Source organism: Neofelis nebulosa, chromosome 5, assembly GCF_028018385.1.
Source record: "Neofelis nebulosa isolate mNeoNeb1 chromosome 5, mNeoNeb1.pri, whole genome shotgun sequence".
NCBI lineage: Eukaryota > Metazoa > Chordata > Mammalia > Carnivora > Felidae > Neofelis > Neofelis nebulosa.
The window spans coordinates 87,917,652-87,933,436 of NC_080786.1; the positions used below are offsets into that span (position 1 = coordinate 87,917,652).

Consider the following 15,785-nt stretch of genomic DNA (forward strand, 5'->3'; position numbering starts at 1 on the left):
ATTCTGTGTCTCCCTCTCTTTCTGCCCCTCCCCCGTTCACGCTCTGTCTCTCTCTGTCCCAAAAATAAATAAAAAACGTTGAAAAAAAAATTAAAAAAAAAAAAATATATGAAGAATTCTTAAGACACAACAATAAGAAAACAATCTGGGGCAACTGGGTGGCTCAGTCAGTTAAGTGTTTGACTTCGGCCTAGGTCATGATCTCAGCGTTCCCAAGTTTGAGTTCTGCATTGGGCTCTGTGCTGACAGCTCAGAGCCTGGAGCCTGTTTCAGATTCTCTCTCTTTCTCCCCCCCTCCCCCACTTGCACTCTGTCTCTCTCAAAAATAAACATATAAGAAAGAAAAAAGAAAAAAATTAAACAATCTGATTTTAAAAATGGGCCAAAGGCTTTAACAGACACCTCACCAAAGAAGATATACAGAGGACAAATAAGCACATGAAAAGACATACCACATTATATGTCATTAGGGAGATGTAAATTAAAACAACACTATACCACTATACACCTATATTAGAACAGCCCAAATCCAGAACAATGCCAACATTAAATGCTAGTGAGGATATGGAACAAAAGGAACTCTCATTTATTGCTGGTGACAACGCAAAATGGTACAGCTACTTTGGAAGATAGTTTGATAGTTTCTTACAAACCTAAACATACTCTTACCATATGATCCAGCAATCATACTACTTGGTATTTACCCAGAGGAGCTGAAAATTTATGCCCAAACAAAAACTTCAATAAAAACTTGATGTCAAATTACATAGAGGCAAGACAACTTTCAAAGTTAAAGAGAAAAAAACCCCTAAAAATGTAGAAAGTTTTATACTCATATTATAGGATCTTTAAATTGCTAGTCTAGCAGAAAGAAATTAAAACTGGAAGCCCTGTTTCATGTATTATGAGTGCAATTTATTCAGGAAAGATGATATGAAATTCCATCAGTGGATCCATGCTCCCAGAAAAGGTTTCGGTCCTATATCCAAGGACTGTTGAATAAATATAAATTTAGATGTTATAACATAACATAACATAACATAACATAACATAACATAACATAACATAACATAAAATGTTTGAGTGACTCTTCAATTGCCCTCACTTAATCAATCATCTAATGATCCAGATCACATTGTATAAGAAGGCTTTTCCTGTCCTTATCCAAAAATTGATGTAGTGGTTAAGGGGTAAATAAAATGACAAAAGATGAGCACTGGGTGTTGTATGTAAGTGATGAACCACGGGAATCTACCCCAAAAACCAAGAGCACACTTTACACACTGTATGTTAGCCAATTTGACAATAAATTATATTTAAAAAATAATAATAATAAATAAAATGACAAATATTTGAATATTGGGGGAAGATCAACAACCAACAAAACATACTGTACAAGTGAAGGACAATTCCTATCATAATGAAAAGCTACAATAATTAAAATTGAGCGGTGATGGTAGACAAATAGAACAGACAATAATAAATAATCAGAAATAGATCTGTGTGCCAAGAGGATTAAGTATATTCAAAATAAATTACAGATGAAATGGTTTAAATGTAAAAAATTAAGCCATTAACAGAAGAAACCATCGAGAAACATTTTTAATAATGGTACAGTGGGAAGCCCTCTCAGAGCATCATACAGAGCCCAGAAGCCCTGAGAGAAATGATTAATCTGACTTACTAAAAATCAGATATTTCTGTATAGTAAAAAGCCACCATATGAAATGGCAAAAGACAAACTAGGAAAAAAATATTTGTAACTCACATTACAGACAAAGGATTAATTCCATTAATGAATAAGGAACTCCTACAAATCCATAGGAAAAGAATCTAAGGAAAACGGGGCGGGGGAGGGAGGGAATAGGAAAGAGTTCACGGAACAATAATGGTTCTCATAAACATTTTTCTTAATAAGAGGAATATAACTTTTTACCTATCATACTGGTGATAGTTTACAGTTTAATAACACCCTATATTGGCATGGGTATGGAGAAATAAATACTCTTCTACATTGTTGGTGACATAACTTCCTGGAAAACAATTTAGCAATACCTATCAAAATTGAAATGTACATACCCTTTGGCCTAAAAATTCTACTTCTAGGAATATCCTACGGTAAAGGGCAAAATGACCTATACACAAGGTTATTTGCTGTAGCACTGTTACTAACTGCAAATGATTGGAAGTAATCTAAAAGTCCATTACCAGGGGACTGGTTAAATAAATTATGGTACATACACACAATAGAATATTATAAAATGACAGCTGTAAAAAAGAAAAAGCACTTTATATAATGACTTGGAATGAATTACAAGACCTATCAAGGAAAAACCAAGATGCAGAATAGTAATTATAGCATGATTTTATTTGTGTGAAAAATCAGGAGGTGTAGCAAAGAAAATTACTCATATTTTCTCTTATAAACATAAAAATTCTTTAGAAATAAACTGGTAAACAGAAGTTACCTAAAGGATTGAAAGGAAAGAAGATGTTTCACTGAATACAGTTTTATGCTTGTGTTTTTAAGCATATAAATGTATTGTTTATTTTAAAAATTAAATATTTTAAAGCAAGTTACAGAATGACATATATAGTACGATCTTAATATTTTAAAAAGCACACAAATGCATAGAAAAAATAAGAAGATCTATCAAAATGTTAAAGAGTGATTGTTATTAGTTGGTATTGAGGGTGATGTTTACTTTCTCCAAATTCTTTTTTGGTATTTTCCAAATTTTCAACAAATTAAAAACATGTATTACTTATATATTCAGAAAAGAAAAATACACAGAAGTCTTTTCTGTTATTATTGTTATTTTTTAAGTTGGGCTGCCTATATTGCCAAGAAAAGGTTTCTTCTTGGTGGTGGAAAAGAGGGGGATCTTTTTACTTCTCCTATTCAGCTGAGGAATCTTAGAGACTGAGTGTCTCCACATTTCTAAGCAGTAGAAAAGAAATGATCAAATGTCTTGCCTTATGGAAAAATTAAAAGGTAGCCCAGATGCAGGCTGTCAGGGAAAATGAGATACCTCTAAGAATATGGTCATGATATCATAGCTTTCCAAAGGCCTTGAGTGATTTAAAAAAATAAAGTTCACATTCCATAACACATCCTTTAAAAGCACAGAATAGATATGACCAGCATGAATCACTGTATCCCTTCCCCCCTCTCCAAGGGCACAACACCCAGAATAGCTTCCTGATGACGCAGCAGCCAGAAGCCTTTGAAAGCCTTAATCTTTAGGGAGGAAATGAAAGGGAAAAATAAGTCCTTGACACAGACATTAATTGTTAGGTCTTCACAAGGCAGAACAAAGCAGCAGTGAAATTGGTATTGATCTTTTGGTTTTGAGTCTTTCCATTAGAGCCTATGGTTGAAAAGTGTGTGTATGACAGATTTGCCTGGTTTGCTTTCACTAATTAACACTACTGCTATTTTGCAGATGACCATATACTTTAATATTTTTCATTTCGATGACCATATGCTCTCACAGATATCACTTATTAATAACTGTAACAAGATATGTTATTATTGGTTTGCATTTACCAAGCATCCTTCATTTGGAATTCCATTGACTTTACTATTTCATGAAATCGTTTTCTAAGAAAAAAGACATTTTCTTTTTCTGGCACAGATGGTAAAACAGTCTTGTAATATGGTAAAGTGATTACTCTAGGTGACAATGTAAAATTAGTAATAGAACCAAGGAGAGAACCTTTTTGCTATCAAGATGCAAGTACTTAACCACTCACCAAGTGCCACTGATCTAGTAGTTATTTTGGTCATCAACCTGGGAAACTTGTATTGAGTTTTTGTAAAACATGTGGCATGATTCCCAAGTTTCTGGCTTGAGACCTGAGTGGCTAGCAATGCCACAAATCAGTGTTAAAAATAGGAGAAAGGGCAATCTCATGAGGAAAATAAGTTTGTTTTGGGTCATGCTGTGCTTAGCCTACAGGACAAAGAGCCAGATGATAATGTATAGCAGACACCTTGTCTTATGGATCTGGAGTTCAGGAGAGGTGTCTGAGCTAGGGGTCTTTAGTACAAAGGTGATAGTTAACACAATGCAAGTGGATGAAGCTGTTTCAGGTAAATGTACAGAGTAAAAAGAGATAAGGACATAGGACAGAATCCCATTAAAAACTAAAACCCAAAAAGAAGAGATTCCAGGGAAAGAAACTAAGAAGGAATGGTCACAGGGGTAGCAGAAGGACTCCACGACATTAGAAGATAATAATGCTATACAAGTCATGGTGTGATGATGGTCAACAAAAAAGAACATAAGACAGTGTTCAAAAGGGAAGAAATGTTCATGGATCTGGTAACATGGACATCATTTTACTTAAACTTCAGTAGCAAGATCACCAGTTGTACGGGCAAAAGCCAGATTGCAGTGGGTTATTTGTTTTATAAATTCCAGTCTTCATAACCATTTTTTATAGGACTACATGTAACTTGAAACTTAGGAAATAATTAATAAATGTTTCTTTAATTTTGTATGTGCCACAAACTGCACTAGGTAAATTTGTATGCTATTTCATTTAATCTTTCCATCAAACATTATGATATAAATAACATTATTCTCATTTTTATAGATGAGAAAAGCAAGCCTCAAAAAAATTATTACCTAACAGTTAAGATCAACTGTCAGCAAAGCTTTTCGTGTATATTATCTCATTTAATTCTCACAATAATTCAATGAGGTAGGTATCAGTGTTACCTCATTTTACAAGTGAGGAAACAGAGGCACAAAGAAATAACTTACCCAATACCACATAGTTCGGAAGCTGAGATTAAAATATGAACAGCCTGACTCAAGAGTTTATAATTGTAACTACTATGTTATTTTTTCCCCAAGGACCTGAGAAATGAATCTAGATTTCAATCCAGGTTCTATCTGATTCCAAAGACTTTTGTCAGGTTACCATACAATGTTGCCTCCAAATGTCTACAATGGTGTTTAAATAACAATAACCATTAAGAAACACTTTGAGAGAGCCTCACTTTCAGAACTTACTCTGAATAAAGAAAATCTAACCTAAGCCAACTTCTCCACTGAATTCTGAAAATGTCAAACAGGTACATTAGTTTGAAGATACGGTTCAGAGATAATACACATATATTTTTAGAAGGAAGGGTAGCATATTAAATCCTATCAACTATAAATACCTTAACACCAATTAGTTGGTTAGCTTTTTTTCGATGTGACTGCTTGAGAATAAATTCTGATTAGAAAAGAGAAAGACAAGCTTATTAGCTCTAGGGAAAGAGTTCCAGGGAAGAATACTAGACTCTGATATGGGATATGCAGGAGTTGTTTAGGGATACAACCCTATGCACATATTTGTGAGGTCTGATTCAAAAAAATTTTTTTTAATTTTATTTATATTTTTGAGAGAGACAGAAAGACAGCATGAGCTGGAGAGGAGCAGAAAGAGGGGAGCCACAGAATCTGAAACAGGCTCCAGGCTCCGAGCTGTCAGCACAGAGTCCGATGCGGGGGCTCATACCCACAAACCGTGAGATCATGACCTGAGCCGAAGTCAGACACTTAACCAACTGAGCCACCAAGGCACCCCTGTGATGTCTGATTTTTTAAGTGGGAGGATACTAGAGCCAATGACTCACTTGACAATTTTATTCAGATCCAAACCTTATTTAAAACACTGCAAATGGGGCGCCTGGGTGGCGCAGTCGGTTAAGCGTCCGACTTCAGCCAGGTCACGATCTCACGGTCCGTGAGTTCGAGCCCCGCGTCAGGCTCTGGGCTGATGGCTCAGAGCCTGGAGCCTGTTTCCGATTCTGTGTCTCCCTCTCTCTCTGTCCCTCCCCCGTTCATGCTCTGTCTCTCTCTGTCCCAAAAATAAATAAACGTTAAAACACTGCAAATGAAGTAAATGCAAAAGATAAAGCAAAAAACATTACATATTATTATATTCTACTCTTTATTAATACTCAAAGTTTATTAGTGTTTGAGGATATTACAGAAAAGAAACTCAACATCAATAAAGTTTATATAAAAAAATTAAGCTATAACTAAAAATACCATTCATAAGAATCAACCAGTTATCTATAAATGATGCTCAGAGGATATTCTAAAAAAGACAATATTCTGTAATTGATGTGTCCTAGGGTGCTCCTAAGAGAAAAATCCTAGGGATTCATCATCATTGTCCTTATCCTCTTCCTTCTCATCATCATACCACAGTCCCACCTTCAAGGGCTCACAGACTAGTAGCCTTCATCTTCTCCCTGTCAACAACTTAATGCAGCTGTTTCTTTTCAGCAAATGATGCAGCCAACCTGGCAAAAAAGAAGAGGTCTACACACCTGGTCGTGGATAAGCCCATGATAGAGGATGCTCTGCATGTCCCTACAAAGCCGCTCCAGGCCACCATACTTGGACCAGACGTTGGGGCTGTTGGCTGACACCAAACCCTCCACAGTAGTCTTCAAATTACCCAGCAACTGCCAGTGCTCCCTCCTGCAAGGGCATCAATTATACCAAAGGTTAGTTAACTCTGTTGTATCTGATCCTAAACATGTCAAAGAAAGTCTAAGCCAAGAGGCCTCCAGCCCAAATCCTAATATTTTTTCCTCTATTAATTTTTACTTGGGCCGAAGACCCAAATCAGAGAGGACTTAAGTTGTAAAGAACACTAAGATTAAAAAAAACAAAAACAAAAACCCTCACTCTTAATGAGGCATGTTATGTTTTGTAAGGTGTCTTCATTTTTTATCTCATTCAATTCTCACATAAGTAGCCTATAACCCTCTGTTTCTAAGACTGAGACCCATCAAGATCCATTTCTGGAAATGACAGGACATAAGCAGTGTATAAAGAGATGAGGGGATGTGATCAAAACCAGAAATCTTTTTTAGAACAAAAAAGTCAAAAAAGACTTTTTATTCACTATATTTCCATGCACTAAGTACATATATGTATACACAAATATTATGATTAAGAATGTAAATTGTCCATGATTTCTGCCTCCCACCCCCCCCCCCATAGTTTTTTAAGCTAAAATCAAGACAAAAAGGTTCTGTTTGCACTGAGCCACTTTGGGACATGCCCCCAAATCAGTCAACTTTTGGCTTATTCTTCTGGACCATCTGAAGTACTGAGGAGGAAAAGTTTGAAAATTGCTGCCCTAAATGGTCTTCAAGGTTCCTCTGAAATCCCCAGCATTTTCTCAACAGTTTCCACCCCAATAAAAACTCAAAACCAACTTCAATTGAATGAAAAAAGTTGGATGCACTGAATCAAAGTGGATAAAGAAAACATGAAGAGATGAAATGCCAAACTCCTCCTCTTAGGCCCCCAAGTATCATACTGCACACTTTACCTTGCCCTTCCATTTCTTATTAGAATACTACTCTTTATACTTGTCAAGAACAGTCATGAGAATAATATTTTTTTTTCAGGGAATTTTCACCATAACTATTTCACATCGTTTAAATGCCTATAGGGGCAGAAGGGTCCTGAATTGGAATCCTTACTAATTCTATCAGTACTGAAAACTAACTTCTTATGTGCATTTTCTGAGTCATTTTTAAAAGTGGATGAGTAAAGACAAATAAAATATAATGAATGAAGCTAGATCCAGTATAAGAGTGTCATCTAAAAAGAGAAAGCTAGATGAATCTCAACTTGGTCTTCTGCTCTCAAGGCCTTAAGACCAAGAATTTATTCAAACTGGGAGACATCAGGCTTTCTTAACCTTACACCATTTAAACATTTGAGTCACCAAACTCATTTGTTCCATTTCTTTCTTCCCCAATTTTATTGAGGTATAATTGACATATAACATTATATTAGCTTGGAGTGTATAACATAATGATTTGATATATGTATAAACTACAAAATGATTACCACATTAAGCTTAGTTAATATTCATCACATCACATAGTTACAATTTTTTTCTTGAGATGAGAACATTTAGATCTACTCTCTTAGCAACTTTCAAATATACTATAAGTCTTGTTAACTGTAGTCATCCATGCTGTCATTATATCCCCAGAATTTATTTATCTGATTACTGGAAGTATACCCATTTCCCTCATCCCCCATCTCTAGCAACCACCAATCAATCTGCTCTCTATTTCTAGGAGTTTGGCTTTTTTTAGAATCCACATATAAGTGAGATTATACAATATTTGTCTGTCTGACTTATTTCACTTAACATAATGCTCTCAAGGTCCATCCATGTTGTCATAAATGGCAGGATTTCCCTTTTTAGGGCTAATATTCCTGCGTGTGTGTGTGTGTGTGCGTGTGTGTGTGTGCGCGCATGTGTGTATCACATTTTCTCTATCCGTTCATCTATCAGTGGATACTAAGGTTGTTTCCGTGCCTTGGCTATTATAAATAATGCTGCAATGAACACGGGGGTACAGATATCTCTTCAGCATCCTGTTTTTGTTTCCTTTGGATATATACCCAGAAGAAAAACTGCCAGATCACATAGTATTTCTATTTTTAATTTTTGAGGAATCTCCATACTGTTTTCTACCGTGGCCACACCACTATATTCCCACCAACAGTCCACAAGGATTCCTATTTCTCTACCTTCTCACTAATAACATTTGTTTTCTCTCATCTTTTTGATGACAGTCCTTCTAACAGCTGTGAGGTCCTATCTCACTGCAGTTTTAATTTGCATTTCACTGATAATTAGTGACACTGAGCACCTCTTCATGGGCCTGTTGGCCATTGTCCTGTTTTATTTCCATGCCAGTCCTGAGAGAGATCTCAAGATAACTAAGATGTACAGAGGACTTAAATGGTCATTAAAATGCCATACTGTGAGAAACTGCCATCACAGAGGCCAACTGACTGCCAACTTTTGCTTCAGTGACTCTTCATCTTCTATGCTTCCTTAGGGTTAATCTGGCCTGTTCAGACTGACACAGTTTTCACACTGCAACAGGTTACAATTAAATCTTGCAGGCCTGAGAGCAGTTTGCTTCCTCAAGTAATTTTACATATCTATGTTCTGATTTATTCTCCATCTTACAAGTATAACTGTCAAGGAAAATCATGATAAATTCTGAAAGCAGACACCAAGTACCCTATCACCCTGAGGCTTTGATTCCAAAATCATGAGCACTGAAATCCTAGAAACCTGAGCATTTAGATCTACTACCAACTTCTACTGAACAAAGCTAAAGACCTTTCCTTCCTCACAATGTAGCATCCCTAAGATACCAAAGCTACAGAAGAGTGTGGCTCTTATTCTAAATTATACCAAACCATTTATATTTGGTATAAGGTCATGCACAAGAAAAGTAAACCTTAAAAAAATTTTATTTACACAGCTAGCCTATTTATTGTATTTACCTTTTTAGAATCCTTTACCCTAATAATGCAGTTATCACTTCCAGAGAATTGAAATGCTATATTCAAATAGAGCCCACACACAGTAGTTGCATTAATCTATTCATACCTGAATCTTATATGCAAGTGAACAGATCACCATGAAAAATCAAATATGCCTCTGTATTCTTTAACCACATTTTCAGTAAGTAAGGTCAATCTTTCTTGGGTTAAACCTGTTCAGTAATAATTATTTGAATGATATCACCTTGAATTCAGATGTAACCTTTATCTGGGCAAAAGCAAGGCCTTTGATGTATATTAGATTGAAAGTAGCCCTTTGCAGAGCCACTTCTCCAAGTACACAGAGTGCTCTCCCTTAATCACCATAAATTAAAAGCAAGTCTTTCTAAGCATCTCACCCTGTGCCAGGGAAGCACCAGGCCTAAGTGGCAAGGGACAGTATAATCCATTGCTACCTGAATCCTTTTCATCAACAGTTAAGCCAACCTCAGAATAAAGTCCTACCTATTTTCCTTTGGGGTGATTTTGACTTGATTCCTCCTTGAAAGAGGAACAGAAATTGCTTAAGCAACTCAAATAAGGATATTCAAGGAAAAAGTTTTCCTAAAGGCCAGCTCAGTCTTAAGCTTGCCAAGTCACAATTAGAAGCGACACTCAAGGGGCCAGGATTACCTTGATACCAAAATAAGACAAAGACACTACCAAAAAAAAAAAAAAAAGGAGAAGACCAATATCTCTGATGAACATAGATGCAAAAATCCTCAACAAAATATTAACAAACCAAATCCAACAATGTATTTAAAAAATCATTCAGCACAATCAAGTGGGATTTACTGTTGGGATACAAGGGTGGTTCAATATTCACAAATCAACCAATGTGATATATCACATTAACAAGAGAAAGGATAAACAATGACATAATCATTTCAACAGATGCAGGAAAAGCATTTGACAAAATACAACATCTATTCATGATAAAAACCCTCAACAAAGCAGGTTTAGAGGGGACATACCTCAACATAATAAATGCCACATATGAAAAACCCACAATGAACATCATACTCAGTGGTAAAAAACAGAGCTTTTCCCCTAAGATCAGGAACAAGACAAGGATGTGTACTCTCACCACTTTTTTATTCAACATAGGTCTGGAACTCCTAGCCACAGCAATCAGACAAGAAAAGGAAATAAAAGGCATCCAAATTGGTGAAAAAAGGAGTAAAAATTTCCCTATTTGCAGATGACATGATACTATATATAGAAAACCCTAAAGATTCCACCAAAAAAACTACTAGAAGTGATCAGTGAATTCAGGAAGATTGCAGGATACAAAATTAATGTGGAGAAATTTGTTGCATTTCTACACACTGATAATGAAGTAGCAGAAAATTCAGAAAATCCTATTTACAAACGCACCAAAAATAATAAAATACCTAGAAATAAACTTAACCAAGTAGGTGAAAAACCTGTACTTTGAAAACTATAAAACACTGATGAAAGAAATTGAAGAGAAAACAAATGGAAAGATATACTACGCTCATGGATTAGAAGAATTAATATTGTTAAAATGTCCATACTACCCAAAGAAATCTACAAATTTAATGCAATCACTAGCAAAATACCAACAGCATTCTTCACAGAACTAGAACAAATAATCCTAAAATTTGTAGGGAACCCCAAAAGACCCCAAACAGACAAAGCAATCTTGAAAAAGAACAAAACTGGAAGTATCCAATCTCAGATTTCAAGATATTACTACAAAGCTGTAGTAATCAAAACAGTATGGTACTGGCACAGAAAAAGACACATAGATCAACAAAATAGAATGGAGAACCCAGAAATAAACCCACCATCATACAGTCAATTAATCTATGACAAAGCAAGAATATGCAATGGGAAAAAGATAGTCTCTTCAAAAAATGGTGCTGGGAAAACTGGACAGCTACATGCAAAAGAATGAAACCAAATCACTTCCCATATACACAAAATAAACTCAAAATGGATTAAGGACTTGGGGCACCTGGGTAGCTCAGTCGGTTAGGCGTCTGACTCTTGGTTTCATCTCGGGTCATAATCTTACGGTTTGTAAGTTTGAGCCCTGCACTGAGCTCTACGCTGCTGTTGTGCAGCCTGCTTGGGATTCTCTCCTCCTCTCTCTGCCCCTCCCTCGCTTGTGCTCATGCTCTCTCACTCTCTCTTTCTCTCTCTCTCTCTCAAAATAAATAAATAAAACTTTTTAAAAAATGGACTAAGGACCTAAATGTGAGACCTGAAACCATGAAAAGCCTAGAAGAGAGGACAGGCAGTAATTTCTCTGACATCAGCCATAGCAATATTGTTCTAGATATGTCTCCTGAGGCAAGGGAAACAAAAGCAAAAATAAACTATTGGTACTACATCAAAATAAAAAGCTTCTACTTTACCAAAGCAACAACAACAACAACAACAACAACAACAACAAACAAACCAGGAGGTGCCTGGGTGGCTCAGCTGGTTAAGCATCCAACTCTTGATCTCAGGCTCATGAGTTCAATCCCTATGTTGGGCTCCATGGTGGGCATGAAGCCTACTTAAAAATAAATAAATAGGGGTGCCTGGGTGGCTCAGTGGATTGGGTGGCCGACGTCGGCTCAGGTCGTAATCTCACGGCTTGTGAGTTCGAGCCCTGCGTCAGGCTCTGTGCTGACAGCTCGGAGCCTAGAGCCTGCTTCAGATTCTGTGTCTCCCTCTCTCTCTGCCCCTCCTCCACTCACAATCTGTCTCTCTCTCTCTCAAAAATAAACATTAAAAATAAATAAATAAATAAATAAATAAATAGCTTCTGCACAGCAAAGGAAACAATCAACAAAACTAAAAGACAATCTACAGAATGAGAGAAGAGATTCCCAAATGACACATCTTATAATTTATTAAATGACATATCCAAAATTTATAAAGAATTCACAAGGTTGAGGGGCACCTGGGTGGCTCAGTTGGTTGAGCATCTAACTTCAGCTCAGGTCATGATTTCACAGTTCATGAGTTTGAGCCCCATGTTGGGCTTGGTGCTGTCAGCCTGTCAGTGCAGAGCCCACTTAGGATCCTCTGTCCCCCTCTTTCTGCCCCTCCCCCACTTACACTCTCTCTCGAAGAATAAATTAAAAAAAAGAACTTACAAGATTGAACACCAAAAAAAAAAAAAAAAGATATAATTATTAAAAGATGGGCAGTAGATAGGAACAGACATTCCTCCAAAAAAGCCATACAGATGCCCAACAGACACATGAAAAGATGCTCAACATCACTCATCATCAGGGAAATGCAAATCAAAACCACAATAAGATATCACTTTACACCTGCCAGAATAGTTAAAATAAAAAATACAAGAAACAACAAGTGTTGGTAACTATGTGAAGTTAAAGGAACCCTCTTGCACTGTTGGGAATGCAAACCAGTGCAGCCACTGTGGAAAGCAGTATGGAGGTTCCTCAAAAAATTAAAAACAGAATTACCATATGATCCTATAATTCTACTACTGGGTATTTACCCAAAGAATACAAAAATATTAATTTTAAAAGATATATGCAACCCTATGTTTATTGCAGAATTATTTACAATAGCCAAATTATGAAAGCAGCCCAAGTGTCCATTGAGAGATGAATGGATAAAGAAGATGTGGGGGATGTGTGTGTATACATATATACATACATATATATATGTATATATATATACATATATATGTATACGTATATATGTATATATATACATATATATATGTATACATATATATGTATATATATATATATTATGGAATATTACTTGGCCCTAAAAAATAAAATCCATCGACCAAACGGATGGACCTAGAGAATATAATGCTAAGTGAAATAAGTCAGCCAGAGAAAGACAAATGCCATATGATTTCACTCATGAGGAATTTAAGAAACAAAACAACAACAAAAGAGACAAATCAAAGAATAGACTCTTAACTGAGAACAAACTGATAGTTACCAAAGGGGAGGTGAGTAGAGGGAATGGGTGAAATAGGTGAAGGGGATTAAGAGTGCAGTTATCATGATGAGCACTCAGTAACACACAGAATTGCTTAAAAACTATACTGTATGTCCGAAACTAACAGTGTGTTAATTATACCGGAATTTTTTTTAAAAAGTGATATTCAAGGTTAAAACAGAAAAGTTACAGGCAAATGTTATTTTTTTAAAAAGTGCTATGTCCCAGGGGCACCTGGGTGGCTCAGTCGGCTAAGCGTCTGACTTGGGCTCAGGTCATGATCTCACGGTCTGTGAGCTTGAGCCCCGCGTTGGGCTCTGTGCTGACAGCCCAGAGCCTGGAGCCTGCTTCAGATTCTGTGTTTCCCTCTCTCTATACCCCTCCCCCACTCGTGCTCTGTCTTTGTCTCTCTCTCTCTCTCTCTCTCTCTCTCTCAAAAATAAATAAACATTAAAAAAATTTAAAAAAAAAGTGCTATGTCCCAGGTGATGTATACAAATGTTGAATCACTATATTGTACACCTGAAACTAATGTGACACTGTATGTAAACTAACTGGAATTCAAATAAAAACTTATAAATAAATAAATAAATAAATAGAGTAATGCCATATAACTAACACATAATCACTAAAAACAACTGAAATATATGACAAATAGTATATACATAATAAGTACTATGCAATTGTAAAGTGAGATTTTAACCCAAGAAATATATATTAGCATGTCTTGGATCTCCAGTGTCCTTTTTAGTGGTACAAGGAAACAGCTTCAACTTATTGGCATATTCCCTCCACAGTGTGCAATGAATTGTGGTATCTACCTGAAATCAAGACTGAAGGTCAGGTTGTCCCAAGTCAGATAAGGATTTGATCCCTGAAATGTAAGAAAAGTATGTGATATCCAAATGATGGAATATCATGAAACCATTAAAGTTTTTCATTAGGAAGAGTTTCCAAAGTTAATGATAGATAATATGTTAAAGTATAAAAAGCAGAATATAAAATTATTTATGACATCAACATAAAAATGCTGAGAGAGGGGCGCCTGGGTGGCGCAGTCGGTTAAGCGTCCGACTTCAGCCAGGTCACGATCTCGCGGCCCGTGAGTTCGAGCCCCGCGTCAGGCTCTGGGCTGATGGCTCAGAGCCTGGAGCCTGTTTCCACTTCTGTGCCTCCCTCTCTCTCTGCCCCTCCCCCGTTCATGCTCTGTCTCTCTCTGTCCCAAAAATAAATTAAAAACGTTGAAAAAATAAAAAAAATAAAAAATAAATAAAAATGCTGAGAGAAATTGAGATATGTAATAGTGGTTACCTCTGGTTATATGAGGGGAATGTAGAGAAGGGAAGAACTGTTTAGGCCTTCCTTGAGCCTAGCAATTAATGAAAGATCAATAATCTGAATAAAGTTACCAAACAAGAGGCTGGAAACTACCATCAAGGATTTTCTAAATACCAAAGTGTCAAGGGCATCTTATGCTGAAAGATTGTGGTCTGGCAAACACTTGGGACTTTTAATACCAAAAAGCACTCTCTGAAAAGAATAGGTTCCTTCTTTAAGCAGAAGGAGACATAGTTAAGTGAAACAATTAATTAGTAACACTTTAAGTAGCAAGAGACTATCACATATATGTTTAATTGTCTTCTTTTTAGGCTCCATGTTTTCTGGTTTTAAGTATATAGTATCTGACATGTAGAGTATGCAGTTAAATATTTACGATGTTTTTAAGTAAATAATATGCTTATAGAAAAAACATGCTTGACTTCATTATAGTCTCTCAACTCCAGGGTACTTAGGAGAACCTAACCATTGGCCAGTCCCATCTCTTTAATGGCTGACAGCAGAATTTTAATGTCTAGGAGGGAATAAGTAGTACTCGAAGGCATGCTTGTAACTTCATATCTATTCAACAAATGCCTCACCAATCACACTACATTTAAATGACATCAAATTTATTGAATTTCAACAATGAGTAGATTTAAAAAAAGGAAAATCCCTTATGTCAGAAACCTAACCACTGATGATGTACAAACTCCTCAGTATGGAGTTCAAAACGTCTTCATCATGTAGCCCCCATCTAAATACCAACTTTCCTTCTCGGTACTCCTCAATTTGAATACAGTCTCACTAATGCACTCTATTATAAACATGCCAACCTCATGCCTACTTCCATGACTTTATTTATACAGACCTTTCCACGTAGAATGCTTCTCTTCTTGTCTTATTCAGGGATTCAGATTCAGCTCTAGTTCAACCTTCTCCTAAGAAGTTCTAAATAAGGGGACCTGGGTGGCTCAGTCAGTTAAGTGTCCGACTTTGGCTCAGGTCATGATGTCATGGTTTGTGAGTTCAGTTTGTGAGTTCGCGCCCCACACTGGGTTATCTGCTATTAGCATAGAGCTCGTTCAGATCTTCTGTCCCCTCTCTCTCTATCCCTTCCCAATTCGCACACAC

General features: G+C 36.4%; 1 protein-coding gene across 13 annotated transcripts in view; it reads right to left on the minus strand.

The window, feature by feature from the left end:
• RUBCN (rubicon autophagy regulator) overlaps positions 1–15,785 on the minus strand; it is a 70,345-nt gene that overhangs the window by 34,935 nt on the left and 19,625 nt on the right. For 12 of the 13 annotated variants that reach the window (XM_058731039.1, XM_058731040.1, XM_058731036.1 and 9 more), the window contains exon 2: positions 6,338–6,491. In XM_058731039.1, coding sequence (XP_058587022.1) covers positions 6,338–6,376 — 39 coding nt within the window. In that variant the 5' untranslated portion in view covers positions 6,377–6,491. Of the gene's footprint in view, positions 1–6,337; positions 6,492–14,155; positions 14,209–15,785 lie in introns of all 13 variants that reach the window. The other variant, XM_058731038.1, reaches the window with a different exon arrangement.